Source organism: Nerophis ophidion, linkage group LG16, assembly GCF_033978795.1.
Source record: "Nerophis ophidion isolate RoL-2023_Sa linkage group LG16, RoL_Noph_v1.0, whole genome shotgun sequence".
Taxonomy (NCBI): Eukaryota; Metazoa; Chordata; class Actinopteri; order Syngnathiformes; family Syngnathidae; genus Nerophis; species Nerophis ophidion.
This window is the reverse complement of record NC_084626.1, coordinates 36,793,274-36,807,196: the sequence shown is the minus strand read 5'-3', so window position 1 is coordinate 36,807,196 and position 13,923 is coordinate 36,793,274. Positions and strand designations below refer to the sequence as shown.

The following is a 13,923-nucleotide window of genomic DNA, read 5'->3' as shown; positions in this document are numbered from 1 at the left end:
GCCGCATTAGGTTAAACAAATTTGGCCGGGGGCCAGGCTGCAAATATATATAGTCAAGGTTTCTGTGGTTTATCCGTTATACAGTGCTCAATACCGGGGTAGAGCGGAATATACGATAGGTCAGAAAAAAAACAAGAGCCTAGGGATGAAATAGCCTCTGTTTTTTTGTCTAACGTATGTGTATATACATACATATATATATATATACATATATATATATATATATATATATATATATATACATATATATATATATATACATATATATATATATATATATATGTATATACATATATATACATATATATATCCATCCATCCATTTTCTACCGCTTATTCCCTTTCGGGGTCGCGGGGGGCGCTGGGCGGAAGGCAGGGTACATCCTGGACAAGTTGCCACCTCATCGCAGGGCTAACACAGATAGACAGACAACATTCACACTCACATTCACACACTAGGGCCAATTTAGTGTTGCCAATCAACCTATCCACAGGTGCATGTCTTTGGAAGTGGGAGGAAGCCGGAGTACCCGGAGGGAACCCACGGATTCACGGGGAGAACATGCAAACTCCACACAGAAAGATCCTGAGCCTGGGTTTGAACCCAGGACTGCAGGAACTTCGTATTGTGAGGCAGACGCAATAACCCCTCTTCCACCGTGAAGCCATATATATATATATATATATATATATATATATATGTATGTCTTGATTGGATTATCCAGAGAATAGTGCTCGATACCGTGGTAGAGCGCAAAATAAAATCTCCTGATGATTGAGGGAACCCCTCATGAAACAGGTCTGTAGAGATGAAGTAGTCTTGTGATTTTTTCCCACACCTACATATCTATATATATATATATATATATATATATATATATATATATATACAAACCCCATTTCCATATGAGTTGGAAAATTGTGTTAGATGTAAATATAAACAGAATACAATGATTTGCAAATCCTTTTCAACCCATATTCAGTTGAATGCAATACAAAGACAAGATATTTGATGTTCAAACTCATGAACTTAATTTTTTTTGCAAATATTAATAACTTAGAATTTCATGGCTGCAACACGTGCTAAAGTAGTTGGGAAAGGGCATGTTCACCACTGTGTTACATCACCTTTTCTTTTAACAACATTCAATAAACATACGGGAACTGAGGAAGCTAATTGCTTTGAAAGTGGAATTATTTACCATTCTTGCTTGATGTACAGCTTAAGTTGTTCAACAGTCCGGGGTCTTGTTGTCGTGTTTTTTGCTTCATAATGCACCACACATTTTCGATGGGAGACATGTCTGGACTGCAGGCGGGCCAGGAAAATGCCCGCACTCTTTTATTACGAAGCCATGCTGTTGTAACACTTGTCTTGCTGAAATAAGCAGGGGCGTCCATGATAACGTTGCTTGGATGACAACATATGTTGCTGCAAAACCTGTATGGACCATTCAGCATTAATAGTGCCTTCACTGATGTGTAAGTTACCCATGCCTTGGGTACTAATACACCCCCATACCATCACAGATGCTGGCTTTTGAACTTTGCGCCTATAACAATCCGGATGGTTATTTTCCTCTTTGTTCCGGAGGACACCACGTCCACAGTTTCCAAATATAATTTGAAATGTGGACTCGTCAGACTACAGAACACTTTTCCACTTTGCATCAGTCCATCTTAGATGAGCTCGGGCCCAGCGAAGTCAGCAGCATTCCTTGGTGTTGTTGATGAATGGGTTTTGCTTTGCATTGCAGAGTTTTAACTTGAACTTACAGATGTAGCAACCAACTGTAGTTACTGACATTGGTTTTTTGAAGTGTTCCTGAGCCCATGTGGGGATATCCTTTACACACTGATGTTGGTTTTTGATGCAGTACCGCCTGAAGGGTCAAAGGTAGGGAATATCATCGCTTACGTGCAGTGATTTCGACCAAATTCTCTGAACCTTTTGATGATTTTACGGACCGTAGATGGTAAAATCCCTAAATTCCTTGCAATAGCTCGTTGAGAAATGTTGTTCTAAAACTGTTCGACAATTTGCTTACAAATTGGTAACCCTCACCCCATCCTTGCTTGTGAATTACTTAGCATTTCATGGAAGCTTCTTTTATACCCAATCATGGCACCCACCTGTTCCCAATTAGCCTGCACACCTGTGGGATGTTCCAAATAAGTGTTTGATGAGCATTCCTCAACTCTATCAGTATTTATTGCCACCTTTCCCAACTTCTTTGTCACGTGTTGCTGGCATCAAATTCTAAAGTTAATGATTATTTTAAAAAAAAAATGTATATCAGTTTGAACATCAAATATGTTGTCTTTGTAGCATATTCAACTGAATATGGGGTGAAGATGATTTGCAAATCATTGTATTCCGTTTATATTTACATCTAACACAATTTCCCAACTCATATGGAAACGGGGTTTGTACTATGTACAATATATTGGTGAGTTCTTTCTTTAATTCGATGACTGTCACCCTCTTCTTTTCAGCATTGTCCTTTCTTCCTTACCATGGTTGGAAAACAAAGTAATGTCCATCTTTAGCTATAACCTAACACTAGGAAGTAAAAACAGATGCTTTGGGCGGAACTTAAGGGGGTTCAGTGTGACATTTGCTACACCAACTAATGTCGCGGATGCTTGTAACTCAAAGTTTTGCCTGAAACTTAGATGATGGACAGCTCTTGTCTGAAAACCCTCTTAAATTGAGGTTTCAGCATATTTAATGTACTAAATCTAATCAAACCAATCCAATGTAAGTGAATATGTGCTAATAACCATTTTAACTTTTTGTTCCGGTGTCACAAATATGGTAATACTTAATAACATTAATCACTATTTCTGGATGTTTTGTTTTTTTTAGAGAATATGCAGAGGTCCAATACAAAAAAGCCACGAGCTGAAAATGGCTTTGGTACCGCGCAATTTTTTCGTAAGGAAAGTGCAACCATGCAGACAATCTGAACAATGTCAATTATTGTTTTTGTTTTACTAAATGAAAGTTCCTAGCGGACACGATGGCTTCTTGTTACAGTCCAAAAACATGAACGTTAGGCCGAAAGGGCTCAAAGTTCCATCCATTTCCTACCGCTTGTTCCTTTTGGGATCGCGTGGGGTGCTGGGGGGCTCGAAGTAAAATTTTTCAATTTATCATCAGTTTGGTTTGGTAGAAGTTTATTTCGAACATGTATACAGTTTCAATATGATACATCACATATTTTACTTTTTTTTTTTTTTACATGTCCAAAAAGGAGTAGGAAGAAGCAAAGCTTATTTAATCCCTCGCTTTTTCTACTTCATTGCAATTACTAACACATATGTTCACTTCCTGTTGTTAATTTGTACAGAATGTGCATGCATCCATTCATTCCTAACACAACAGTTCTCTTCATAAAAACTTAAGTCAGTTAGGATTCACTTAATGAGATGAATGGTACCTCATTTTCAATAAGTTTGTAGTACTTTGTGAACATGTGTAGCTTGCACGACATCTTAAATTGGATCGTATTAACTCGTGGGACGGTGTGGCGCAGTGGGAGAGTAGTTGTGAGCAACCCGAGGGTCCCTGATTCAATCCCCACCTTGAAGGTAGAAAAGCGCTACACAAGTACAACCCGTTTATCATTTATTTATTTAGTGCAGTGGTTCTCAATCTTTTTTCAGTGATGTACCCCCTGTGAAATTGTTTTTAATTTAAGTACCCCCTAATAAGAGCAAAGCATTTTTGGTTGAAAAAAAAGAGATAAAGAAGTAAAATACAGCACTATGTCATCAGTTTCTGATTTATTAAATTGTATAACAGTGAAAAATATTGCTCATTTCTAGTGGTCTTTCTTGAACTATTTGGAAAAAAAAAATAAACAAGTGATTCAATTATAAATAAAGATTTCTACACATAGAAGTAAACATCAACATAAAGTGCCCTCTTTGGGGATTGTAATAGAGATCCATCTGGATTCATGAACTTATTCTAAACATTTCTTCACAAAATAAGAAATATTTAACATCAATATTCATGGAACATGTCCACTAAAAATCTAGCTGTCAACACTGAATATTGCATTGTTGTATTTTTTTTTCACAGTTTATGAACTTACATTCATATTTTGTTGAAGTATTATTCAATAAATATATGAATTTATGATTTTTGAATTGTTGCTATTTTTAGAATATTTTTTTTAAAATCTCACGTACCCTTTGGCATACCTTCAAGTACCCCCAGGGGTACACGTACCCCCATTTGAGAACCACTGAACTAGTGGTTTAGGAGAACAGATCTAATTTTTGTAACATTTTAATTATATATATATACATATATATATATATATATATATATATATATATATATATATATATATATATGTATATATACTAAGATATTAAGAGTATGTGAAAGTTCAGCTCCTATCTAGTTTACTGACAAACTCCTTTAAGTTTTGTATTCAATCAGAAATAATTTAAAATGTTTTATGGTGCTTGGCTGTTTTTCGTAGTATCCACAAAAATCAGTGAGCAGGGTATGTCATGTGTGACCAGGTGTGTTGACTTTTTGTGTTGGTTGCACTTTCTTTGCGCCATGACAAGGGAAAGTTGTATGGATTGGGTCATATAGGTAAATGCTGATTGTCGTTGATATTTAAAATTCATTTGAAAGCACCCCATGTGGGCGAGGTCTCTATTCGAACTCATGATGTCTCGTAGGCCAAATTAAAGACGCCGCGTGCTGTAGTTTGAACACCCTTCCCTGCCTTATAAATTATTTGACGATTTAATCAATATTCATGTATGAATTTCTCTTGTGCTGAAAGTGGCTTCATTTACTCCATTTGACTTGTTTCTCTTGGCGTCCCTCGACTCTTTATGTTTTTCAACCAGCGTGTAATGGGGGAAAAAATAGTTCTGAACAAAGAAGCCACATTATACTACGTTTTTAAGTGTTCCAACTCTAGGGGGCGGGAAATAAGTGCCCTTGACGTCAAGCGGTTAAATTCGTAGAGCATCTGCGTGCATGGACTTCTACACGCGTGCATGTTGGCGCTTGCATGTGTCGGCGTCCCCGCTTTCACGCTGGCATGTGCATGTTATTGTTTGTCCAATGTGGCATTCCACACATGTGCATTTAAATGACTGCCCACTTGGTCCAACCCGGTGTTTGACATTCTTTGATCGTCAAACAGTAAAGTTCTTTGTGGAAAATAGTTTGCAGGGACTCTCCCCAACTGGCCCTCGCGGTGAAGAAAAACCGCAGCGGAGCCGAGCAGTTACAGAAATATGTCAATATGGGAAATATGACTTTAAAAACAACATTGACTGTGCTGACTTTGTGTGGGTGTGTGTGCGCATTTGTGTGTGTGAGAGAAAGTGCTGGGGAAGAAACAGCAAAATACTTTTACTGTAATGACAACCGTAATTTGTCATTCTCACATTACCAATGACTGTTATTAATGCTCATGACCTATGATGCTTTCCCGAGTGGTTTTTGCTCCCCCCAAAAAACATGCAACATAATTACATATAAAATGTTATTTATATATATTTACGTATGTGCATATCAGTTTGAAAAGTGTACAGATATAATGCAGCAACTTAAAATACATCATCTTTGGGTACAACTAGGTTGTGGAGCAAAGTATCTTGCCATCCAATCAATGTCTTTTTCATGGACGCCCCCCACTTATTTCAAGAAGACAATGCCAAGTCACATTCTGCATGTGTTACAACAGCGTGGCTTTGTAGTAAGAGTGCGGGTACTAGACTGGCCTGCCTGTAGTCCAGACATGTATCCCATTGAAAATGTGTGGCGCATTATTGACCCAATATGAATATTACGGCTAATGTTAGCAGATGCGACCGTCAAATTGACCAACTTTTGGCAGAACAACTCATGCCTGTTTTTGCGGTGTTCTAACTTAGTGCAAGGTAACCATATGGGTGTTATTTCATGTTTAGAAGACTAATCTTGGTTGGAAAAATTATCATTTAGAACAGGGGTCGGCAACCTTTTTGAAACCAAGAGCTACTTCTTGGGTACTGATTAATGCGAAGGGCTACCAGTTTGATACACACTTAAATAAATTGCCAGAAATAGTTAATTTGCTCAATTAACCTTTAACTCTTTATTATTAATAATTAATGGTATTGATATTTGTGGAAACACTGATCATCTTAATGATTTCTCACAATAATGGGGGGGTTGCCCTCATATGTGGTCCTCTCCAAGGTTCTCATAGTCATCATTGTCACCGACGTCCCACTGGGTGTGAGTTTTCCTTGCCCTTATGTGGGTTCTTCCGAGGATGTCGTAGTGGTTTGTGCAGCCTTTTGAGACACTTGTGATTTAAGGCTATAAAAATAAACATTGATTGATTGATTGATTGATTATGAAGCGTAAAATACCACAATGGAGACCCTGGAATGTTGAACAACTTAAGCTGTACATCAAGCAATAATGGAAAATAATTCCACATGAAAAGCTTCAAAATTTGGTCTCCTCAGTTCCCAAATGTTTACTGAGTGTTGTCAAAAGGAAAGGCCATGTAACACAGTGGTAAAAATGCCCGTGTGCCAACTTTTTTGCAATGTGTTGCTGCCATGAAATTCAAAGTTATTATTTGCAAAAAAAAAACAAGTTTGTCAGTTCGCACATTAAATATCTTGTCTTAGTCTTTCTCATTTTGCCAAAATCTTCATATAGCTTTGGACTAACAATCACAGAGAAATTGTGACCTTTGTGTGAAGTATGTCATCCGTGGTGGCTTCCTCCAATGTATTTGTAATCACTGTATGTATCACTCATTATTAGGGTCGTATACTTGTATACTGGTATTTGTATAGTACTGCGATACTAATGAATCATATTCGGGACTATACCGCCTTTAAAAAATACCGGCCCCCCACCGTTGGTGGCTCTACACCTAACAGTAGATACTACTATGATTATATCGATATTTTTGGCATCACAACAGATTTATATTATGTTAATAAACTCAGGAAATAAATCCCTGGGCACATGAGGACTTTGAATAGGACCAATGTATGATCCTGTAATACATTTTCTACCACTTGTCGTTAATAATTTAGACAAAATAATAGAATGGAAAATGGCACAATATGGTACTGCGTATGTCAGCACACTTCTTTCCAGTGGATCTTGTGTGAGTGATGGTAAGAAAAGCTTGCTGAACCTCAGTACAAGATAGAATCCAAGACTAGACCGCGAATATAAGACAGGACCTTCTCTGTGGTCGGCCCAAAGCTCCGGAACACTCTGCCCTTCCATGTTAGAACTGCTCTCACAGTGGAGTGTTTTAAGTCTCGTCTTAAGACCCACTTTTATTCTTTGGCTTTTAACACTACGTGAGTTGTGTGGTCCTCTGTGTTTTTTAAATTTTGATTTCTATTTATTGTTTTAATTGGTTTTACCCTGGCTTCACGGTGGCAGAGGGGTTAGTGCGTCTGCCTCACAATACGAAGTTCCTGCAGTCCTAGGTTCAAATCCAGGCTCGGGATCTTTCTGTGTGGAGTTTGCATGTTCTCCCCGTGAATGCGTGGGTTCCCTCCGGGTACTCCGGCTTCCTCCCACCTCCAAAGACATGCACCTGGGGATTGGTTGATTGGCAACACTAAATTGGCCCTAGTGTGTGAATGTGAGTGTGAATGTTGTCTGTCTATCTGTGTTGGCCCTGCGATGAGGTGGCGACTTGTCCAGGGTGTACCCTGCCTTCCGCCCAATTGTAGCTGAGATAGGCGCCAGCGCCCCCCGCGACCCCGAAAGGGAATAAGTTACATTGAGTCACCCCAAGATGCACGAGGACCAAGACAAGCAGGAATTGCAGGTAGGACTTGATTTAATACAAAAATAAAAGAACACTGGTGCAAAACAGGCAAAGAAAAGGCGTGCCGAAGGCACGGTAAGCTAAGCTAAAACTTAGCAGAGTCCAAAGAGTCCAAAATAAGCGTGCCGAGCACACGAGAAGCTAAGGTGAGACTTAGCACTAGAAAAGACATCAAAGATATACGTGTATGTTGCGTGGAGCAAACAAACCATCCAGACAGAACTGAGGTAGAAGGTAGGCTTAAATACTCAAGCAATCAATGAAAACCAGGTGTGCGTAAAAACCAGAGCAGGTGGGACAATTGTGAAACCAAGGTAACCAGACAAAACAAGGAAGTGCAAAAACCAGGGATTGGAAGAGTCCAAAAATAATCAGGGAAGCACACAAAAAGCACTCAAGAACAAAAACTATCTATGATCCGGGAGGCGGATCATGACAGTTTTTGAGTTATTGTGTACTTTATATTCAAAACATTGTATACAATAAAGGAGAATAAGTTTAAAGTTTTGATATCATTAAACTGTCAATAGTGCTAACCATAAATACATGTTCAGTGCATACATGTGAATGGTATCAGTGTTGTGTCACTAATGAATGATCAGTATTGGCAGCATATATTGGAACATCCCTTTGGAAGCTTTCACCATTTTTTGAGGTTTGTACCTGGACTTTAAAGGGGAACATTATCACAATTTCAGAAGGGTTAAAACCAATAAAAATCAGTTCCCAGTGGCTTATTTTATTTTTTGAAGTTATTTTCAAAATTTTACCAATCCCGGAATATCCCTAAAAAAAGCTTTAAAGTGCCTGATTTTCGCTATCTGTGAAGCCATCGTCCATTTTCCTGTGACATCATCCAGTGATGTCAATACGGATAGCATAGCAAGATATAGTGACATTAGCTCAGATTCAGACTCGGATTTCAGCGGCCTAAGCGATTCAACAGATTACGCATGTATTGAAACGGATGGTTGGAGTATGGAGGCATATAGCGAAAACGAAATTGAAGAAGAAACTGAAGCTATTGAGCGAATAGCTATTGACGCTATTTGGCCATGTTTGCCTTAGCATCGCCGGTAAAATGTGCAGACCAACAACCGGAAGTTTCACATCTAAATAGCATGTTAGCATCGATTAGCTGGCAGTCATGCCGCGACCAAATATGTCTGATTAACACATAAGTCAATAACATCAACAAAACTCACCTTTGTGATTTAGTTGACTTTATCGTTGGAAATGCATCTGCAGGTTATCCATACATCTCTGTGCCATGTCTGCCTTTGCACTGCCGGTAAAATGTGCAGACACTCCGGCACATTCAATGGGGGTCGGGCGGCAGATTTCTTTGACTTTATTGTTGGAAATGCATCGGCTTTGAGTGTCGCAGGATATCCACACAATCTTGCCATCTCTGTAGTAGCATAGCTTTCGTCGGTAAAGTGTGCGGAACAAACAACTGACCATTTCGTCGGCTTTCCCCAAACCCTCGTATTTTGAACAAATTTCATCCAATTTCTTGCCACTTTCGCATCTTTGGGCCAGTGGTGCAACTTGAATCCCTCCCTGTTAGTGTTGTTACACCCTCCGACAACACACCGACGAGGCATGATGTCTCCAAGGTTCCAGAAAATAGTCGAAAAAACGGACAATAACAGAGCTGAGACGCGGTGTTTGTTATGTGTTCGAGAAAATGAAAATGGCTGCTTTATTACCTAGGTGACGTCACGTTCTGACGTCATCGCTCCGAGAGCGATAAATAGAAAGGCGTTTAATTCGCCAAAATTCACCCATTTAGAGTTCGGAAATCGGTTAAAAAAATATATGGTCTTTTTTCTGCAACATCAAGGTATATATTGACGCTTACATAGGTCTAGTGATAATGTTCCCCTTTAAAGAAGCAATGGACGTGGAGGATTGTATACACTGGATGTACTTTCTGTCACAGGAATGAGTCCTATAAAAACTTTCCAAACGGAGGTTTTGTGGATTGTTCAGAGTAAGTGATGCGTTGTTTTTGGACAGCAGCGGTGCCGTTATGTCTTTAAAAATGTGAAGACTGCGAGACGTTTTTACAACAAAGACGTGAAGTACATCGCATTAACAGCTACACCTCGGACCTCTGGTGTGTACGTGTGTGTGTTTTTCCTCCACATGTGGAAGAGTTCACATTAAAGCTGGTATGTGTTCACCTGCTTCAGTCACTCCAAAAGTCACTTTTTTGTATTCCACTCTTCCTATTTTAAGATGTTTTTTCTGCTGAATCAGTAAAAAAAAAAAAAAAAAAGCTCTTTTACTTCAGTGGAAGACATTTGTATATTCAGATCTCCACCAGTGTGTGCGAGTGTTTGACTCGCATGCTGAAGCAGGCCCAAAACAACAAGACATTCTTTGGCTGAGTTGCTTTTACCACAGCTCTACCACGAGGACTTAAGCCCCGCCCACTCGTGAAATGACTAAAAAGGGGGGTGAGGAAGAACCGAGAGGGGGCAGCCCTCGTATAACTTTTCCACCGGGTCATTGAGGCACAGCGGGAGTCCAAAAAGACAGAAAAAAGGTGGGACGCCACGGCAAAGCAAAAAACACTTCCTGTGCGTGCTGTTCTAAGCGAAGGGTTGATTTTACCCGTGTTGATGGCGGGCTGGCAGGGGGAACAGTGGGAGCCTTCATTATACAGTTGTGCTGACTGAAATCATATGGACTTGTTTGAAATCACTACACAGATGGCAGAAGAGAAGCCATTGCTGTGTTTTCTCTCTGACTTACTATGTGCTTTCAACGGTCACTGTCCTCCGCTTCTTACGTCTAAATGCTCTTCCTCTTCCATCCTCTACAGACGTCGAAAGGCGGGCCGTCCTCAGCATCCCTCCAGCCTCCCTGCATCCCAACCAGAGAGGGGCTGAATGGCACCAGCCCCTCTCGGCTTCAGCTATCGAGAAACGTCCGCTTCTTTGTGACACCATGGCAACCAACAGGGAGCACCAGCTGCGTCACATGGCCGGCTTCTCTCGCACCATGTACCCCTTCCCCTTCAGCTCTTTGAGGAGCCACTCGCCCTTTGACCTGCTGGCCAGCAGCAACCTGTTTGGTCGCTTTGGGGCGGACCTTCCTAAGGAGATGGCGGCATTGTGTAAGTAAAATCAAAAATGTTGGCTTTCATGTGTATATTTAGCCAATGAGATGCTGGAACGAGCGACATCAGCTGATTGCTTGTGCATTCTGGCACCTCATTTAGGTACATTTAAGTGTACTTCAGCCAAGGGTGTCAAACTAAATTCTGGGCTCCAATCCCACCTTAACTCCAATGTCAACGCCCACACACTTGGTATGTTCATACCGGTTTTAGTATAGTACCGCGATACTAATGAATCATATTCGGTACTGCTCTGAAAAGTATCGGTCCGGCACCCCTCGCGTTCCTGTCGCCGTCACATTGTGTCATTGCTGGTTTACGAGCAGACGAGCATGTTTGGCAGCGCACAATCACAGAGTACTTACATACAGACACAGTGTGTAGACAGAAAAGGGAGACCAGACGCGTTTTGGCTTTAAAACTAACGATAAAGGTGAAGTTATAAACACTGAAATGTCCTCAGAGAGAGGTGCTTTAAGACATGGTTAGCTAGCTTGCGTCTAAAGTCCAGCCCCAGTTGGCAGTGTTTTAGGTATTTCTAAATCACTAATCCTCGCCTCCATGGCGACAAGTAAAGTAAGTTTCTTACGAGTATCATCCCTGCAGGACCAGGAAAAGCTAAACATGCTTCACTACACACCGTAGCTCACCGGCGTCAAAATGTAAACAAACACCATTGGTGGATCTACACCTAACATCCACTGTAATGATATGAATTATTGGAACATATCTAGTTGATACTGTTATGATTATGTCAATATTTTTTGGCATCACATCTTCTTTTGTTTTTTATTTATTTATATTATGTTTATAAACTCAGGGAATATGTCCCTGGACACATGAGGACTTTGAATATGACCAATGTATGATCCTGTACCTACTTGGTATCGGATTGATACCCAAATTTGTGGTATCATCCAAAACTAATGTTAAGTATCCAAATAACAAAAAAATACATGATTATTACATTCTAACAGAAGTGTAGACAGAACATGTTAAAAGAGAAAATAAGCAGATATTATCAGTAAATGAACAAGTACTGGCAGAGGGGTTAGTGCGTCTGCCTCACAATACGAAGTTCCTGCAGTCCTGGGTTCAAATCCAGGCTCGGAATCTGTCTGTGTGGAGTTTGCATGTTCTCCCCGTGAATGTGTGGGTTCCCTCCGGGTACTCCGGCTTCCTCCCACTTCCAAAGACATGCACCTGGGGATAGGTTGATTGGCAACACTAAATTAGCCCTAGTGTGTGAATGTGAGTGTGAATGTTGTCTGTCTATCTGTGTTGGCCCTGCAATGAGGTGGCGACTTGACCAGGGTGTACCCCGCCTTCCGCCCGATTGTAGCTGAGATAGGCGCCAGTGCCCCCCGCGACCCCGAAAGGGAATAAGCGGTAGAAAACGGATGGATGGATGAACAAGTACATCAATAATACATTTTCTACCACTTCCCTTTAATAATTTTGACAAAATAATAGAATGATAAATGACACTATGTTACTGCATATGTCAGCAACTAAATTAGGAGCATTTGTTACTAATAAAAGATAAGTCCTCTTTTATGTTCACTATTTTATTCAAGTACAAACTTGCAATAAGACACATATGTTTAATGTACCCTTAATTTTTGTTGTTAAAATAAAGCCAATAATGCAATTCTTTGTGATCCCTTTTATTTAGGAAAGTATCAAAAAGTACCAAAAAGTATAGAAATAATTTTGATACCGGTACCAAAATATTGGTATCGGGACAACACTAACACACACTAAAAAATGTAATAACATAACAATTATTAAATGGTTTTAGTAAAACCAGCTTTTTTAGAAAAGTAAAAAACATTAATAAGATTTTTGAATTTTTTACAAATGTGAACAGCATATCTACAATATAAGTTGATAAAGCCCAGGTACAACATCCCCATTTTGTCTTCAGCACTTCATCCCTTTTCAGCAACCTTATTCTCATATTTTGCCAAGGTATACAATAGAAAACCTAGTAAACGTACTTATATGTTTAAAGTAGTCAGACTGCCGCTTGTATTGCAGGAAAAGTACCAAATCGCTGGCAGCACAAGTGAGTGTTAAGATAATTGTTGCTACTGTCGTGCATGAGTGCTGGGGAGTTGCTGGTTAGTGAGGTTTAACATGTATCTGACTTAATAGCTGTCTTTTTTAGTGGATAGTAAATATATGCTGTTATACAAGCTATACACTGATTACTCCAAAGTGTATCCATGTTGAATTGCTGTCGAATGTCTACTTGGGAAGATACTGTATAATGGTGACTAAAATGTGGGTATTTAATTAGATACTGCAAGTACTATAGTAAGCACACAGTACGTGAAGGCCACACAAATGTCGAGGACTGTGTAAAGCTCAGTGTATAAAATGAAAAAGATACATGGTCATTTGGATAAAAGGCTTTTGTGCAGTGATGAAATATCACATTTCCTGATTATAAGGCATTTGCAGTTATTATCCCCTCACAAAAAGCCTACAGTGTATTTTTCAACACAAATTCTATAAAGAATTATCCTAAATATGATAAATGTTGTTTTGTGATTCATGTCAATTACACGGCCTTGCACATGACACAGAGTGAAGGCCAATGGCCGCCTTCATGGCAAATCATGAAGAGTTCCTTTTTTGAACTACAGGGGTTGCTGTTGCACTTTGACAAGTACCAAGGTCAACTGCCAAGTGGAAAAGTCCCACGTTGCTTGCTGGACTATTTAAACTTGATTGAGGTACAACTGTTCCGCTTGAGTACAAAAACAGAATCAAAGCATAAAGGACAAAAGTAATATTTAAATTTTAACAGTAAACTATTGGTATGTAGTACTGCTCATTGAGGGAGTACCAAAAGTCTGGACACATTACCTACAAGCGAACTTATTTATTAAATTAAATTGATCAAATTCAAGAACACATCTGTGAAAATGAGAAATCTTATATTGAT

The 13,923-nt window shown here is 39.5% G+C and overlaps 1 protein-coding gene across 1 annotated transcript in view; it reads left to right on the top strand.

The window, feature by feature from the left end:
• LOC133535354 (retinoic acid receptor gamma-A-like) overlaps window positions 1-13,923 on the top strand; it is a 111,580-nt gene that overhangs the window by 24,483 nt on the left and 73,174 nt on the right. The window contains exon 2 of the mRNA XM_061875124.1: window positions 10,674-10,967. Coding sequence (XP_061731108.1) covers window positions 10,799-10,967 — 169 coding nt within the window. The 5' untranslated portion in view covers window positions 10,674-10,798. The remainder of the gene's footprint in view (window positions 1-10,673; window positions 10,968-13,923) is intronic.